The following is a 17033-nucleotide window of genomic DNA, read 5'->3' as shown; positions in this document are numbered from 1 at the left end:
AAGGAAGGGGATTTTCGGAAGGATGTAACTTTCGCAAGGCGATATAGTGTTGAGTCGACCTAGTATCGGCGGTGGAATCGAGATACCAAGTCACCTAAAAATATCCCAGCGGAACATATGCATTGTAGTCTCATAGTATTTTATTTAATGATAGGTGTCGATTCTAATCGCCGATACGCGCATGCTTCTCTTTGAAACCGTGATATCCCGAGTTGCGTCTTCAGCACGTAGAATTCACTTATCGAACGGACCTTACCGAAGTATTGTATGTGCTAGGTACCGAGAAAAGACTAATTTTGATTGCCGGGTTGCGAAAACAAATCCTTTGCCAAAACCGTAAACGAATCCAACCCTAAGGCCAGCTTGATGAGATCAGCCTCGATTTAGAAACGAAAGTCAGTGTCTGGAAGGCTGGAACACATTTGAACACCCAATCAGGAGGAATAGCACCCCAATTGGGATTACTTTCCACTTTTTCTCCCAGTGCCGTGCGCCGCTGGCCGGAAATTTTTTTGAATACTGTAGCATTTCGTTCAATTCGACGGTCACGCGTCACGGGGCCCTTCAAATTGCCGAAATGTCACGGTGGTCACGCAGATTTTTGTAAGGTGTCGAAATCGTCTGGCGCTCTTATGATAAATGTCGAAATTTTTCGTGGCCTGCGGCGTTAAATGGTCGTAAATTTGCCCAAATTTTCGGCTTGTCACGGCGAATTTGTGAGGTTGTCGAAACCAAATTTTCGACAGGCCTGTCACGCGTCACGGGCCCTGTCGAATTGAATGAAATGCTACAGTAGTTCACCATACTTTTGACACATTCTAGGCTAAGCTAATTTGAGCCCAGAATACATTTTTGAACCATCGAGAAGATAAATTCCATTGTTTTGAGAACATTGAGTCAGTCTACTAGTAGTACTACGGTCGACAGCAGCGGTAATAGATGCATCATAGTTGTTGTGGGTGGGAAAAACGATGATTGGTCGGTGGGGATCGAGATCAAAATAAATTGTCACTGGCAAGGACGGGACGGTAGGGTGAACTGCCGCAGCAAAGGGTTTATCTGCATCGCGAAACGAAAGTTGTGGAAGGGGGATACATTGCTTGCGCGGGAGTAGACGTGAAACAATGTAGATGTCGGGGATAGGACTTAAACTGAAGGGAGAGGGTCTGTGGGTGGGAAAAACGACGATTGGTCGGTGGGGATCGAGATCAAGATAGATTGTCAAGGACAGGACGGTAGGGTGAACTGCCGCAGTAAAGGGTTTATCTGCATCTCGAAGTACGAGAGTTGTGGGAGGAGAATACATTGCCTGCCAGTACGCTGGAGTGGACGTGAAACGATATGGATGTCGGGGATAGGACTTAAACTGAAGGGAGAGGGTCTTGCACTGAAAGTCGTTGGGAGCGCCATGAATTGTGGTACAAAAGAGGGGTAGGGTGTCCTGAACGTAGATGAGGGTGCTCCGCGTGGTAGACGGGGATGGAGATTTCGGCTTTCGTTCCCGACGAGTTTCCGATCCTGATGCAAAGATCGACATATCGCTTCTGTCAAGGAGTGAGCGCGTTTAGTATCTAGATGATTCAAAAACTCACAACGTAGGCTCATGTTCAACCTATTGTTGCAAGCGGGCTCAGTTTAGTAGGGCGTAATATGTCGAATTCCTTGAGGTTTACATACAAGTACGTCGAGACACAAATAAGCTTACCTGTGAACAACGCAGGCAGGGCTGCATAGGCCGGAGATAATGGAGTTGAGGGTCATGGGCTTGACGCTTGCCTACAGTTCAAAGCAAAAATGGAAATGGAGCCCTGTCCACGATCGTCGATGACTGCTCGAGCGGGTAGGAAAAAATACTAGTTCTAGACTTGCTGACGTTGCAAAATTCCCATCGGACGGGTCTCAACAGGAGAACCCAATGAGTGGTGAGTCGTGACCAAAACCTTGCCCACGCTGTCACCGAAATTGGAGAAAACAATCGCGCGGCAGTTGAAACGCCACGCTCCAGTCTAGCCACCGAAAGGCATCGTGGCGTCTGACGATCTGGATGAAGCGCGCCAATATGGCCTTATCTGTGTTTTGTATTGGTCGACAAATGTTTTTTTGACGCCTTACACCATTCAAATTGCAGCGGGAAACGCAAGCTTCGAGAAACTTTGCAACTGATGAAGCTTTCAGTAGAGCGAGGATGCGCAGAAATCTGTGGTAGACTTACGAATACTCAAACCGCTTACCAACAATCATGACGAGTCCGCACACGTTTGATATGAGGAATAAGAACTTGCTTGCTGCGCCGATCTCTTGTCTAGGGTTTCGGGTTAGGGAGCGCATAAGTATGTCCACCCGTGCACAGCGGGTTGTAAATGTTCAATGGCTTACGGCGGCGTCGATGCGATTATCGCCATGGTGCCATTGACAAATGACGTCATCAATAAAAGGTTTGCGCCCTCGATGTCCGACGAACAACCCCCCAGTTGGGCCCTTGCACATCAGGTTATGAGCAGACATCCCACAAGATGGTGTTGACAGGGGCTCCATGCATAATTAGTCGGAAAATGGGATGGGAAATGGAGCTGTGACTTTCGGTCAATTTTCCAATGTGTTATCGGGCGCAGATCCGGGACGTACTACTACTAGCTTTCAGGTCAATCAGGTGACGATGAACCAATGTTGTGTCATATTTGGCTGACGTTGATGATTATGTACTTTGTTTTTGTTTGCGCTTTTCCCAAGCTTTTCCCTCCTTGCTCAACCAAGCTGTGAACGATTTCATTATTCTCATTGCCCCCTTCACTTTGCACTCAGTTCCTTGGATATCTATACATTCTTGAGATGACTCGAAAAAGGACTGGTAAAGTGGTACGTATCAAGCTTGTGGACTTTTTGTCAAGTTGTCATCCAACACCATTACAGATATTCTGTCGCCCTAAATGCCCCGAATGTCCGGATATGTATCTAGCAGATGGTATAAAATGTGCGACAGCATCATGTCCATCGCTCATAAACACGGTCCGCCACACTGAGGAAAGTGAGAAGCTTGTGTGAGCGCTCACGCCGAAAGGATGCGATTATGAAATGCCATTGCCTCATCTGACATGAAGAATCCAAATGTCAGGCTCAGCCGGACTGGGTGACACTCCAGCCCAAATTGAACCGCCAGGAAAGAACTCCTTTATGAGTTGGCGAGCGTGCGCGTCGGAAACGGCCGCTTGAGTCTGGCGAATCTGCACCATGCCTGTCGGTGAGCCCCAAAGGTTATATGTGGGAGGCGAATGGTGAAACTCGATGGCGAAGACGCGGATTGAGTCGTGCACTGCGGAGAGAACATCTCGAACAGTCACGAAGGGGTGCTGAGCGTTTCTTAGAAACGCGATCACTAGTTTTGGGAAACTGGGCGAGCAGCATGTCAAAGAGCTCACGGCAGGGGTGGTTGCCTGCTCGTCCAGAGATCGCTCCAGGGCTTCACGGCGCCCGGGGCGTAGAGTGAAGAGATCACGGGGAGAGATGCGAGTCGGTGGTGATATGGGTGGTGGGGGGTAATGCTGCGTGGAGGTGTATCACACCTCAGCCTTTCGGTGTCGCTGTGTACGCGGAGGCGGGTGACACACGGTTTGAGCTAATGTGGTATCTGGAGAAGCTCAATCAGCATCGTGTCTGCAGTGTGGACGAATCTCATACCCTAAGTCCAACGCGAGTCGCGACTGCAGAGGGGTTGTGGAGTAGAGCGGCAGAGTGGGGAAGTGATAAGAGGTGAGTGGCTTGGATGAATACGCGAACCTGAAGGGTCCCTCACTGGCAAGCAGCGCTTCCGGCTTGATGGCATTGGTTATGCCAAAAATTCGATTTCCGGTCATGTTACCCGAACCTGACGGAAAGACAAACAGTCAAAAAAACCTAAGAGAACAGATTTGATTGAGTGATAAAGAGGATGGTTGCATGAGTTGGATACGAAGAACGGATGGCAAGGCGTAAGTACTAGCCTGAGAAACCACCGATCATACCCGCCGTTTTTCTGCTTTCAATTTTTTTCCAATCGCACTTTTCTCGTCCTGATTTCCACAGCGGACGCAACTGAATTCGATACTTACTTAGCTATGGAAAAAAGTCGTTGAGACGTGGCAATTGAGGAACTAACCTCCCTTGAGTAATAGAAATAATCTTTTGCGTAACTGTCAACTAATCAACATTGACGGCAACACGACACATCTTCCAACATCCATTAAACAAACAAGAGGGATGTCCTACAAACTCCTCTCACCAAAGATCATCCCACTAACAACGGTTGAAGCGAACAAAAAAGGTCGAAAAAGTGGACACACTGGGAATTGAACCCAGCACCTCTCGCATGATTCTGAACCTCAGATGCTAAGCGAGCGTGATAACCAACTACACCATGTGCCCTATACAGCTTGATACATAGTGGTTAAATCTATTCTCAAGGGCGGGTTTTGCCATACCCCGATGGTGTGTTTGGTCCTAGGCTAGTTTAGAAAAGAAAGAGACGCAGGATCGATATTGGCGGATATTTTTCGATAATACTCCTCTCATTTCTGTGCAAGTGAATCGAAAACCAAACATGCGAGATACTCCACGAAAAAAATAACATGAATCATACCAATATTTCTGATTCTTAGTACCAATAAGTGAAAATTATCTAGGATGGCTCGGAGTATGCAACCGATGGATCCGCAACATGCAAAATCCAATGACCAGAGATTGGGCAAAATTCAAGTCCCCAAATGCAGATGTTCCCTAGCAGCAAATCCACACCTTTCGGACCTGTGATGGTCTGCTGACCGTCCAAGAATGTGGCCCAAACTCCGTTCGCACTTACGCCCCTCTCCCCTCGAAAATATCTAGTCTTGAAGCAATGTTCGACCCGTTCTTTCACTGGGTTAGACAATTGATGGAAGGTCGAGAGAGAGAGATTTTGACGAGCAAGATTGCTGACGAAATTTACGATGTCCAAGGCGGAATAAGCTCCACCAGGAGTGGAAATATCCCCGATGTGTGAGGTGGTATCGTGAATGTGAATTGAGTTTGCGGAAATAGCAACAGATGAAAGTCTTGAGGCCGTTTCTGGCTGGAGAGGGAGCGTGATGATGAGGGGGAACAGAGTAGGCGCTGAGGAGGGCAACTGGTGTGAATCTGACGGAAGGGGAATACATTGAACTCGTTCCAGGCATGGAGGCTTATTGTTACTGAGTTAAAGACATGAAGGAAGGGCCGTTAAAAAAAACCCACCGAGAACTGAGCATAGATTGATGTATATTCCAAGTCAGATCTCTTCACGGCAGGGAGAATTATTTCTTACAGGATACTGCACTCGACGATCACCATACTGACAAACATAAATTAGCTCAGCGCCCATGTGTTGAATGAAAGCCCTCACCGCCAAGGGCCTATTCAGAAGCACAGTCTGGTACCGGTGGTGAAGGTAAGAAGGAGTACGTCTGAACGTTGAAGCACTCACAGGGCAGGTTAAACCGGAAATGGGAAACTACGACATCAGCGGTCAGCATCAAATAATCGGACAAGGCTGAGTCTTGTTACACGACGAGGTGTATATATCCATTTCATCTATGTTGTATAAGCGAGAGCGAGAGGGAACGAAGAAAAGTTGTCAGTACTACTGTACCTTGCGGTGAGATATTATCTTCAGGTAAAACGCAGATGGGATGAGCGCAAGAACGTAGTGCGGCAAAAGTCAGAGGAGAAAGGAAGGGGATTTTCGGAAGCACGTAATGATTTACGAGATGATATTCTCATCCAAAGGTCAAGGCCGAAATCAACTGAAGTTGACTACGTAATGTCTTGATGGGGTTAGCTGCTGAATCGCCGCACCACTGCGAAGGGGAGACACTTCTTCAAATGGTTGGATGGCCGATGGTCATCATTATTTCGGAACCTAAATTGGTTTAGTGAGGTGAAGATATTTGGGGTAATAGGCCGGCTGCCTACCTGCAGGCCTGAGTGCCTTGACGACAAGCGCCTGTGGCGATTTGATAAGAGTAAAGTTTGGGTAGCCCAGTTGGGGGAAGCTTCAGGAAGAGCAAATTCGATTTTTACAAAGGGTACTAAAGCTTCGAGATCGCCAACGAAAGACGATGGTAGTTAGCGTACATTGAGGAAAAACGGAGGCTTTATGGAAAACCTTATACGCCTGGTCTAAAACTAAAGTGATCAATCTGAGTTCATCTAGCATTGAATGTCATCCACTCGTTTGATCCAGGAGTTTGGCGAGACCCAGCCACTGGGGGTTAAGGAGCCCTAAGTCCTGTTACTCGAGGCTAGACTGTCTCGCGCCACCTTACAAAGATGACAGGGGTTACAGTTTGTCAAACGACTAAATAAATGTTTGGATTCAACTTTGGAACTGACGGCTAACGTACCAATGTCCCCGTTCCGCTCTTCAAGGCCAGGCGCAGATACCCTCTTCTTTTCTGCAACTAGATTACAATGTTCCGTGATACGACAGCCGAGGAAGGGCCAATCTGGAACACATGCTTTTGGAAGATGGACCTGAGATAAGATGAATACGATGAGCTTGCGATGAGCGCCGAGGGTCGAGTGCTTCAAGTTTAAAGAGCAAGCAGGGATCCAACGACGAAATGCCCATTCCACCGCCGTCGTCAATTCCATACAGCTTTTCGACATATTTCGAGAAGCTAACACTGTTAACGCGTACTTTCACTCGGGGGACCGCCAATCGATAATTTAAGCTTTGTTTTGCGGATTCTTTGAGAGCTAACATCGACACGTGGCAAGCCGCAGATTCGTCATTCTAGATCTGAGATCTTTGACCCGGTGATATTTAATATTTCGTTTGGTGTGTTGCAAAAGTGAGCCAAGCTGCTCACTACCCCTTTCCCTCGTAAGTCTCTCCGTTCAAGTTGTAGAAAGTTTCAGAGATGAGAGAAATACGGGCTTGGGATTCTTGGCCGGACTTGAGATCTAACAGTGTCAACCTAGCTGCGTAAGTGTTGTAGAGCACGCTGATTCACGCAGATGACGGCGAGCGTAATTTTCATGGATACGGTTGGATCGGACCGTTACATTTATCCACCGCCAAACGGAATAACACTGGAATTTCGTAGTTTTTCCGTCAGTGAATCTAAGGGTCAGTGCCAGTGAACTTCAGGTGACCAACAAGTTTTCGGCAGCGGGTCCTCCACTGACCACCTCCACCCTCCTGAGACCTAACTAACCCTGAGACCTGAGGTGTAACGTGTCCCGGTTCAATATGCAGTTGCTTCTCAAGTTAATGAATCGTATACATTAGTCCAACGCTACGTAGGCTCAATAATTTGGGGTGATATCAGATAGGGGTATATTGGATGACTGGGTATATGTAACTTGAAGTACGGGTTTCTCATGAAACGTTCAATTGCCATACGTGAGCTCCCTCTTGTGTGCTCGAGAGGCCAAGAAAATTGCTTCTCGTTCCAAGGAAGTCAATTCTTCTCAAACCCCGCGTTCTTTCCCTCTCGCGTTCCTCCAAGTTCGAAAGACGACTGTAGCGTCGCTCGTAGGATTTGTTGACGGTCAACTTCATCTCCTTGAAAGGTAGAAGCTCATACTCAGATTGAGTAGCATTCAACCGCAAGGCGTGATACATGCCCTCTAGCAAATCAGAGACGGTGACGTATGAGTAGTGTTTTGCCGATACCGTGAGCCTCCATGGGAGATGTGGGGATATGACATGAATAAACGGGAGGGGAGGTTCCGTCGCAGGTTCTGCGAGAACGTGAAGAGATATGGATGGATTTCGAAGTCGGAGTGTCGACGGGGGGTAGGAAACATCGTACAGAATATGTGGTGTGTTTGACACACCAAGCGCAGGGTGTATCTTGCACGGCAAACGGGGAAGGGACAAGCCCTTGTAGGATGCTGAGAATGGTGTAATAGGACCACCGGATGATGGCAAAGAGGTTGCCGAGAACGTGGGCGATGGTGTTGGTGGGAGAGAGTTGGGCGCGAAGTGGACGTGTTTTCCTGGCATTGTGATTAGTATCAACGAGGTATGAAGGGCGATTCGAATTGTGGAGCTGCATCGAAATCCGTCCAATTATAAATATTGTGGTACGACCGCCAAAAAAAGACGGACGCAGCTACATACGCATCGCCGCCTGCCGCAGCACAGCCCATGATACAGTAGTTGCAGTAGATCAACAGCTGATGACGAAATGGATTGGCGCTGGCTTATCTAGCGCCGTTTGTCGTTGTTTGATCTGGTGGGGCACAGCCAAATATGCCGAAATTTTTCGTCCACCCGTCAAGATGGGCGTTTACAAATCAATACGGGCTCAGGCTTGGTGACGTTACTGAGCGTTTTACATCCTTACAGTGCTTTGCATTGCCGTCTGCACAACGAAATTTCGAAAACTCTGTTTGGTTTTGTATGTTCGTCACAGATTGTCACGCATTAGAACCACGTTGGGAATTTTGAATCTCTCACACCAACTCTCATGGTGCCATAGGTATCAGATGCGTTGCGCGCGCGGATTATCGTTTGGCATGGTGGGCATCATCTCTCAGCACAAGAGATTTCAGGCCTTGTTGAATGAGGTGGTCTGTTTCTCTCCGATTTGTGGCAGTCACGGTACAACACGTACAAACATGATTTCCAAATTCCCTTGTGCAGACGGCAGTGCAAAGCACTGTAACTTCGGTCCTCCTATGGAGCAAATACGGAATGAAGACGGCGGTGCAACACTTTGACTAGCTTTGAACAGAAGTCAAGTTCCGCTAACTTTGCACTGGTGCTGAACGTTTTGGACGAGTATATGACTTAGCAGACGAACATGGCGATCGGACAGTTATGTGCAGTGGTGCTGAACGTTGTGGACGAGTGAGCATGTGACTTGGATTTACCGCACATTAGTTCTTTTTTGACACTAATCTGGGTAGATCTCTCGCATGTTTGGGATTTTCTGACGATGATGGAGGCTTCGACGCCTCGCTGAGTTACGACTCCACCCAAATGCGGATCGGGCGCCTAGATGAACCTGCCGCAAGGGTATGGTAGCCCAAATTAACCGAAACACGACGGAGAAGAAAATCATTCATTCGGCTACAAGCAGATGAACATAACGATCGGACAACTATGTGGCGCCTTCAAGACCGTACAATTTTCTGAACCTGACTGGCCCAAGACTTGCAACCACTCAACTTTTACACGTGCGTGACTTCTTGACGCAATTCTCGCTCAACAGTGTTTTGTCCCTCTTCTCACTCGGTTCTCTCTAAGGAGTGGGATATGGTATGACATGGCATGACTATTATACTGCGGTATCTAACCGTATGAAACCGGTGCGACCCCAGGTGCGCGGTCCTTGCCGAGGAAGTGAGCCATGTGCTTACACCATTTGAGAAAATCCCTCTGATTTCCGTTGCATTTCGCCGAAAAAGGACTTATCGATGTAGAGTCTTGGTGCTGCGGAGCATTGTTTTTATTGTGGGTCCTATCGCTTTTACCGTTGAGCTCCGCTAAGTCAACCACCTCGTTATCGATAAGCGCCATGCGCAAGAATCGAACTAATACGTACCAGCTCTCCCTCGTCGCTTTCGCCACATTTTGACTCGCCGTATCTGACAGGTGTCCGGGTAGTGGCGGCCAACCGTCACATGCAGTGGGGCGCTTAAGGTTCCCCCAACATTAGCGCTCTGTGAAAAGTACTATGCCCATTGCCCAACATCAAAATAATCAGGCTCACATCTTTCTTGCCTCAGGATGCTCAGTTTATCGATCACTGCTCTTGTCAAAAGCCAAATGTGTGCTCCGGAGGATCGTCTCTATTGTGGGTCCTATCACTTTTACCGTTGAGCTCCGTTAAGTCACTACCTCGTTATCGATAAGCACCATGCGCAAGAATCAAAGTAATACCTACCACCTCTCCCTCGCCGCTTTCGCCACATTCCGACTCGCCGCATCTGACAGGTGTCCGGGCAGTGGCGGCCAACCGTCACATGCAGTGGGGCGCTTAAGGTTCTTCCGACATTAGCGCTCTGTGAAAAATATGCCCATTGATTGCCCTATGGTGACACATTAAAATGATTAAGCTCACGTATTTCTTGGTTCAGGATTCCCAGCTATAGGGAAGCGGTCCAGCAAGGAAATGAGATGTTCTAGCAATTTGCGGGATCCGTTGGAATACGAATACCCTAAAGAACTACACGCGAAAAAATAGCCGCCAAGAGGAGGAGACGGGAACAAGCCCAGAAAGGGTATAGTGGCGGGAGCTGAGTTACGAGCGCTAGGTTGTGAGAACACGTTTGACGTTCGTCGCGGTGGCATGGGCATTGCGTGGGAGCGACGCGGCTGTGTTTGATGAGAATCCAGTGCTCCTTCCTCAAGTCCTCATTGTCCTTCTCAACGTTTAACATTGAAAGAAGGAGGGTTGTTGCCAACAAGCGATAAATGATGGGTGCAATGGCGGGGAATATGCAACGAAGGCGATGGTGGTTCGCTATGACCACATCAAGGAGAATGATAGGGGTATGCCGCATCGCGTCCCTGACGCCGAATTGGGACGTCAATGATCTCCGTCATGACAGTCATGTTGACTCGAGCTGTATTCTGGATATTTTGGTATACTTGGGTTTCGAAGTCTGTGCTTTCCGACAAGTAGGATATAAATGGCCACGGCGCGGTCAGCATTCCTCTTCGAAACCAATACGCAACTGACAGCCCATTGTCCTTTCCCTTCTTGCCTTCTAGATCCCTCAATGTTGAGCCTTCCCAGCTGAGGAAGGCTTTTTTGCGTTTGCAGTCCGGAGTGTCCTTGACCCTCCCCAGGCTTCTTTTCTTCACAATCGTTTTCATTGACAGATTGTCCACCTCTTTCCATTCTTTCGGCTAGTCCCTCATACCGTATGTCTTCCCGTCGCACCATACGATCCGTTCGCTTTGCGGAAGTAGATGAAGCGATTCCTGATGTCGACACTCCTTCACCCACGCTTTCCTCCTCCCCGCTATCCTCACCCGGTCTTGAAACGCCTTCCTCAAGTCCAATTGACCCGCTATTTGCTCCGACTTCCTCCCATTATCTTCCATGCATCCCCTTGCCCCTCCAAGCAGATCCATTAGTCGATGGATTCTTGACCATCCACCAAATCCTGGCCCTCCCTTTGACGGGAACACTACCATTCAAGTTTGACGTTACACGCGACCCCGCTCGCACTCTAGAGTTCGATTCATCGAGCATTCTGACGCCGGCGGTCCTCGCTGAGCCGGCAACCACACCACCACTAGATGTGATGGTGCTCAACTGCGAAGACTTTCCTTGGCAGTTCGTCATCCGCCCACAGAACTCAAAGGAGTTTGTGACGGTTTCCGATGTTTTGAGCGGCATCTATGCCTCTCTGCGAATACCCGTCAATTATGGGGACTTTTATGGACTGTCTGAGGAGAAGCATAGTATGATCACGCAAACCTTCTTTCACCGGTATGACAGGCACGGGGAGACGGAGGCGAAAGAAAAAGAGAAGGCGAAAGGTGTCAAACGTGCTGACTTTTTGGTCGGGAGGAACGCTTTCGCTGGACTCTGCCCCACTCGCTCACCGCTCGCCTGGGAGCTTACTCTTTCCCCAGTTTGATGGCTATCTTTCTTCTCCATCCATCCCAATTATGCATCTCTCTTGTACTATCCTTATGGCCCTTTCACGACACGCATGGCACACCTCACCTCACGGACACACTTGCATTGTATATCATTTCCATATCGTCGGATTGTACCCCTACTCATCTATGGCAACTGCTAATCTATGGTCTGTAATGCTACCGTTTCTTTCGTTTATGGTTATCTGGACTCTGCCAATTACTTTCGATATCTTTATACGTTAGAGACTTCGATAACCAATCGATAACGACGCTTGTATACATAGAATGGTTTCGACTATCTTCATTTTAGTCTTCCGCAAGCAACAATCCGCGTCCGCTGCTTTCATTAGACTCGACGATCTTGATCGACGTCTCTTAGTAGCGTGGCCGATGATGACAAGGAAGTCCAATCTGAGTTTGACAATGGGAGATTAACGGACGATATAAACCCCTGTCTTTGTTCTCTGCACCCATGACCGCGCACAATAAACTTCTAGGTGATCTTGATTCTTGATCCTCGTTCCTCATCTAAATGACGGGGAGAAGAAGTTGCTGATAAGCGATCATGATCGAGCCATGTGTTGGCCATGTGCGAGAAGACTTTTTGCTCCGATATCGACGGCGGGCGGAGCTTTTGCAAGGCACGTCTAGTGTAAACAAAGGAAGTCAAGAAAAAGTTTCTCCTTCCACAAGACTCTCTTCGGGGTACCTATGGCTTCAATTTTCCAGAAAATTCAAATTAGCATAATAAATGTTCTTCATCTTAATGACTTTCGACTCAAGAACTAGAGGCTACCTCGGAATAAAACTAGCCTTTCTATTCGCCAAAATAATGAAATTCGGGAGGAAACGTTCTTCCGCGACGAGCGGGCAATAAATCACACAAGGGACCGCGCCCGTAGTCACCTTGGGACAACTCTCCGTCGGAAAGCACAAGAATGCCCACATGTAGTCCAACTTACATAAGTAGCGCCCTCCACCTCGCACCAGCGTCTAAACACTGCCTCACCACAAGGGATTCCTTGGATGCAATGTGCATTATGCGCCGCCCGAAAACCAAGGGCTTCTCATATCTTATTTTAGCCTAGTTCACACCGAGATAATTTTGAATTCGCAAGTCGCTTGCCTACGTTTACATTGTATTCTGGCTGTCAGTTACCAACCATTTGTTGGGAATCGACCTACCTAAAGCACACCATCACGCCATTATCACCTCAGTTCGGGTAACCACTAGACGCATATGTATTGACATTTCCATTCTGCGTCCTGGGATTTCAGCGGGCGGTCGACTCGGAGTGCTGGGAACAAGGGGGGAGCACAATTTTAATTTAATATATCACATTGATTTTTTTGATAAAGCCAATATGGCCGGACTAACCAACCAGGCGTGGGAACAACCTTCCATATATAGGTAAATCTATAAATAGGTAATGTGTTTTGGGATGTCAGCAGCTGTCTTATCCTTCGTTTGCTGCCCCTTCCTCTACTTTTCTTCATGCTCTTACATGGGTCACAAACCCAGTCATTGATACCAAGACCCACTGGCAGTCCAACCCATGAAAAGTGGTACTGCATAGTCAGTGGTCAGGCTGAAATGACAAAAAAAGAAAATGACCTACCCACAATGTCTCACAGCCTTTTTGCCCACAGATAATTACTCTGCTTTTGTCCTCTGCCTCAACTGCATCACTCTCACCTCAATTACAATGTGGACAGAAAACAGTTTTATCATCTCAAATATTGTCCTCAATCTATATCATATACCAGGCTTCTTAGATCACAAGTGTGAATAGCATAGTAAGTACTGCACTTGGTAAGTGAGGACAGCTTGCGGAACGCCTGAGAGAGCGCACTGAGCTCATCTGACCCATAGATTACCCAAAATTGGTACTTTAAATAAAAAAATTTAACGGCCTGCCGGCCAGACTAACCAACCAACCCCATATGGCAGATTCAAATCCTGCTCCCCCCTTGGCTGGGAACCCACATATTTTCCGAGCAAGTATGTCTTGGAGCTTCACGAAGAGATGACAATGCAAGGTGAGCGCTAAGCGTCAAGCGCTCGGTGTCGAGCGATGGGAAATTTTTTATTTTATTTAATTCATTCGTAGTAGCAGCCGCGGGAGGGATCTATCCTGTTCCTCAACCTTTTGGGACGACTGTTTTGCCCATCAAATTTCAGGATCCCTGATCATGCGTGTTAAAGCCTATTTTCTAGATCGGGCTTGCAGCTTGACGAACAACTCACGCGGAAGTAAGAATCTATCGCGACAACCATATTTGAAGCTCTATGTCCGCGCTGATGGGTTTTCCGTCTTTATACATAGAATCTGGAAACCAATTCGCTTCCCAAGATTGAATTTTGACTTCACGTTCACATCGTAAATGAAGCCCGCATCATGACGCCTGTGATGTTTTGGTTTGTAACGGCGGGGAAGTATGCCCGATGGTAAAATGGTACCACATCTACATTCACTCGTAGTGCTGTGGGGGGCTGAGAGGTATTCTATGACAAGGATCTTCGCTCCCACCCCGCGTCCGAGATTTAGGAATTGTTCGGCTCTCTGGGGTTGGTGTATTCTGTAGAAGTACTTCTTCAGCAAGTACAATCGGTGCGTGTGAACGTCGAAGGGCGAAGGGCACCATAATTGCATCATGGCGCGCTGTTCAAAGGTCTTGCGTAGTGTAGCACCTGAGGAATACAAAAACGATAAGTCCTGCTAAACGCTGGAAAAAAAACCAGTCCTTCCGAAACAAGAATCATCAAGCCGCCCACCCAATTAATCCAAACTGTATCACTATCACGCGTAGTTAACACATGTACGCGGACTGACGGCTTCCGCTGTATAATTAAATTACGTAGACGGAATGAAATTCCGGGTGCGGAGAACGCGTGAAGATGAGACGTTGAACTGAGGGGTGCTGGTCCGTGTATCCGATGAAAGCGTTAGTAGAGGTAAAAACCCAATTTCTTCTATGACCGTTCGTAATTTTTTGCTCATAGAAAAGCTTTGTGTCGGGGTTTTTCCAACTTTGTTGGAAAATTCTGTATGCGTATGTATCAGCCACAACATACTCACTTTCCATCTACGATGCCTTTCACGGAAATTTACATCCGTTAGTATGTAGACTAATACCTCGGTGAAGATTTTTCAACTCCGAGTCGGTCTACAGTGACACTTAATTAAATAGACGCGGGAAATGTCGGTGCGGGCGACGTGGGGTACGGTTGGCGAGCAGGGCCAGGTCTGTTTTGACGTCTAGAAGTTATAAGAAGCGATATTTTTATCTCTGGGGTCCATGTATCGAAGGCTGTGACATTCATCGTCACAATTAATATAGTTCTTTTTAATATAAACGATTTATTCCCGGACATCGCTGAGCGCTGCGAGCAGTAGATGTAGTTTTCGGTGTTCGCATATGTACGGTGCGCCAGGATTCACATTTCTCATGTGGGGATCCTGGTGAATTTGCCGTGCCGTCCACGTCGACATATTTTATTAATTTCTGTATCTCCTTATGTTTTTTCTGAAATACATGTTTTGCGCTTCCACATGGAAGTGGTGTTTTGATCTTTCTCACGGAGACAAACAAGAGACAAACCTAGTACCCGCTGTTGGAGCACATCCACGAACTGGCAGCCTTGCATTTTCCGTTGCTTTTCCTCGCTGTGTTCAACGCGAGAGGGTACTAGGACTTGCGGGTTAGGACCATCTCTACCTCTTGCTTGCGTTGCCTTTTCCATATGTGCTTCCTAGTGACACGTTTCACGATGGTGCGTTTCACTAAAGCTTACCCATCTTCTCACCTTGCGCTGAGCTGGGGCGGGGAGGGAAGGTATACCTTGCGCTCTATGTACACTGCATATCTTACACGCAATCCAGATGTACGCTACAGACTCAGATGACATGGACGCGCTCACCTTCAACGCTCCCACTGGCATCTTGTTCCGATATTTAACTTTCTCAGAGGCGAAGAAGCAGCCTATCAGCGAGATAAATCTTAAGGAGGCCTTTGAAGTGCTTGTCATGAACATGAGTCAAGTAGCTGCCTTTCTCTTCGTTTTCCTCCATACGCTAACCATCATTGCAAGTTGTTTGATCAACGTATCCCCCTTGGACGCGACTACCTCGAGCCCATCAAAGACGTCGGTCCGAAATTCGCACTCAAGCTGATACGTGAGTATGGAGCGTCGTGAAGCGCTTGAGAGAAAAGTGAGTTCTCGTTACCACGCACATGCCGTTACTGATTCTCTTCCAGATCCACCATACAAAAAGCAGCTCAGGCTACCGTCGACTCGGACGAAGAGTCCGAGCATGAAGAGGAAGACGAACCAGCGCCAACGAGCGTGGAAGCTCAAAGTCCTACACCCGATGACTCCAACGGGGGTAAAGTACAGAGGCCTTAAAGTCGAGGGTATTGAATGGATGCAGGAGAAACAGAGGATAGTCGAAGAGGCGCCAAGTGCACTCGTCGTTGGGGGTGGTGCTTTGGGTATTCGTGAGTTTCCGCCATTCAACGCATGGACTATGGATGACGATGAAACAGCTGAAAACGAGAAATGCGGCCTATAAGCTCTACTCAACCCCTAGCTGCGCCCTTCCCACCGCCATGCCATCTCTCCCTCTCCACCACGAACATCGCACCGCGTATCGTCACCAGCGTCCACGTGTCTTCCTCCACAGGCGTCGACGCAGCATCCGCTTTCTTCGTCGGGACATACGGCCGTGCCCACTGCGAACTCCCCGTCGCTGGCACTAGGAACACACAGGACTAGCGAAGGCTACTGCTGCTGGGGAAGGGATGATGGGAGCAGCGGGGGCAGGCTTGGGTTTAGGCATACCGTTGGCAGCTGCTGCGTTTGCTGCGTTCATCCATGCATACTTTCCACCTAGGCCTGCTACTTGTGTTGCTACGGCATTGTACATTTTCTTGCACATATTATATTTCTAGGGATTACTTACGCTTTACTGCTACATACTAATGCTACCTGAAAAGTGTGACACATATGGTACATATATTCATTGTGAATACGTTGGAAGCGGTGACAAGGACCCCAGGCTCCTGTCAAATTTTTTCGGATCAGGCTCTATCAGGCTTCAAACAGACCTGACCCTGCTCGCCAACCGTAGTGGGGAGATCAGACGTATGTATATTTTGCGTTTGACAGAAGTAATTCAAACAGTGAAAATAATTTGGTTTTTAAATTATGAGTCTTCTGGAGGCCTGACGTCTGAAAAAAGCTTTCGACATTTACCCCACATGCTACCTGTAACTCGATAAAACTAAAAGGAAGGTAATTATTTTATCTCTATGTATTTACCTCCATTCTTCTGTAAGCCTCGTGTCCGTGACGCGATTCGATCACATGCTGAAAATATCAGATCACGTGTAGTTTAATTGACGCAATTGACCACGTTTTTGTCTGACACTC

General features: G+C 47.8%; 6 protein-coding genes across 6 annotated transcripts; 3 read left to right on the top strand and 3 right to left on the bottom strand.

The window, feature by feature from the left end:
* Positions 1-630: 630 nt before the first annotated feature.
* LACBIDRAFT_327949 (uncharacterized protein) lies at positions 631-2402 on the bottom strand (the record flags this gene model as incomplete). Its single annotated transcript, XM_001881800.1, has 6 exons — positions 631-767; positions 916-1544; positions 1706-1776; positions 1874-2006; positions 2213-2302; positions 2377-2402. 6 exons carry the CDS (start codon positions 2400-2402, stop codon positions 631-633), a joined length of 1086 nt encoding a protein of 361 aa, XP_001881835.1.
* A 453-nt stretch (positions 2403-2855) lies between these two features.
* Positions 2856-4344, bottom strand: LACBIDRAFT_294539 (uncharacterized protein; the record flags this gene model as incomplete). The annotated part of the gene is made up of 7 exons (XM_001881799.1): positions 2856-3347; positions 3417-3539; positions 3561-3625; positions 3791-3862; positions 4086-4089; positions 4133-4173; positions 4317-4344. The coding sequence occupies 7 exons, from the start codon at positions 4342-4344 to the stop codon at positions 3084-3086; spliced, it is 597 nt and encodes a 198-aa protein (XP_001881834.1). The 3' UTR covers positions 2856-3083.
* A 2512-nt stretch (positions 4345-6856) lies between these two features.
* LACBIDRAFT_327947 (uncharacterized protein) lies at positions 6857-7999 on the bottom strand (the record flags this gene model as incomplete). The annotated part of the gene is made up of 2 exons (XM_001881798.1): positions 6857-6969; positions 7468-7999. 2 exons carry the CDS (start codon positions 7997-7999, stop codon positions 6857-6859), a joined length of 645 nt encoding a protein of 214 aa, XP_001881833.1.
* Positions 8000-9390: 1391 nt separating this feature from the next.
* On the top strand, positions 9391-10051 carry LACBIDRAFT_298654 (uncharacterized protein). Its single transcript, XM_001881945.1, has 5 exons — positions 9391-9454; positions 9515-9541; positions 9596-9672; positions 9730-9797; positions 9857-10051. Exons 4-5 carry the CDS (start codon positions 9731-9733, stop codon positions 9982-9984), a joined length of 195 nt encoding a protein of 64 aa, XP_001881980.1. The 5' UTR covers positions 9391-9454; positions 9515-9541; positions 9596-9672; position 9730; the 3' UTR covers positions 9985-10051.
* An 821-nt stretch (positions 10052-10872) lies between these two features.
* Positions 10873-11595, top strand: LACBIDRAFT_327946 (uncharacterized protein; the record flags this gene model as incomplete). Its single annotated transcript, XM_001881944.1, has 1 exon — positions 10873-11595. The coding sequence occupies one exon, from the start codon at positions 10873-10875 to the stop codon at positions 11593-11595; it is 723 nt and encodes a 240-aa protein (XP_001881979.1).
* A 3632-nt stretch (positions 11596-15227) lies between these two features.
* Positions 15228-16599, top strand: LACBIDRAFT_298653 (uncharacterized protein). The gene is made up of 6 exons (XM_001881943.1): positions 15228-15374; positions 15419-15436; positions 15484-15642; positions 15693-15813; positions 15860-16099; positions 16148-16599. Exons 1-4 carry the CDS (start codon positions 15345-15347, stop codon positions 15795-15797), a joined length of 312 nt encoding a protein of 103 aa, XP_001881978.1. The 5' UTR covers positions 15228-15344; the 3' UTR covers positions 15798-15813; positions 15860-16099; positions 16148-16599.
* Positions 16600-17033: the final 434 nt, after the last annotated feature.

This window comes from Laccaria bicolor, genomic scaffold (genome assembly GCF_000143565.1).
Source record: "Laccaria bicolor S238N-H82 LACBIscaffold_14 genomic scaffold, whole genome shotgun sequence".
Lineage (NCBI taxonomy): Eukaryota > Fungi > Basidiomycota > Agaricomycetes > Agaricales > Hydnangiaceae > Laccaria > Laccaria bicolor.
The sequence above is the reverse complement of the archived record's forward strand: the minus strand, read 5'-3'. Positions and strand labels throughout refer to the sequence as shown.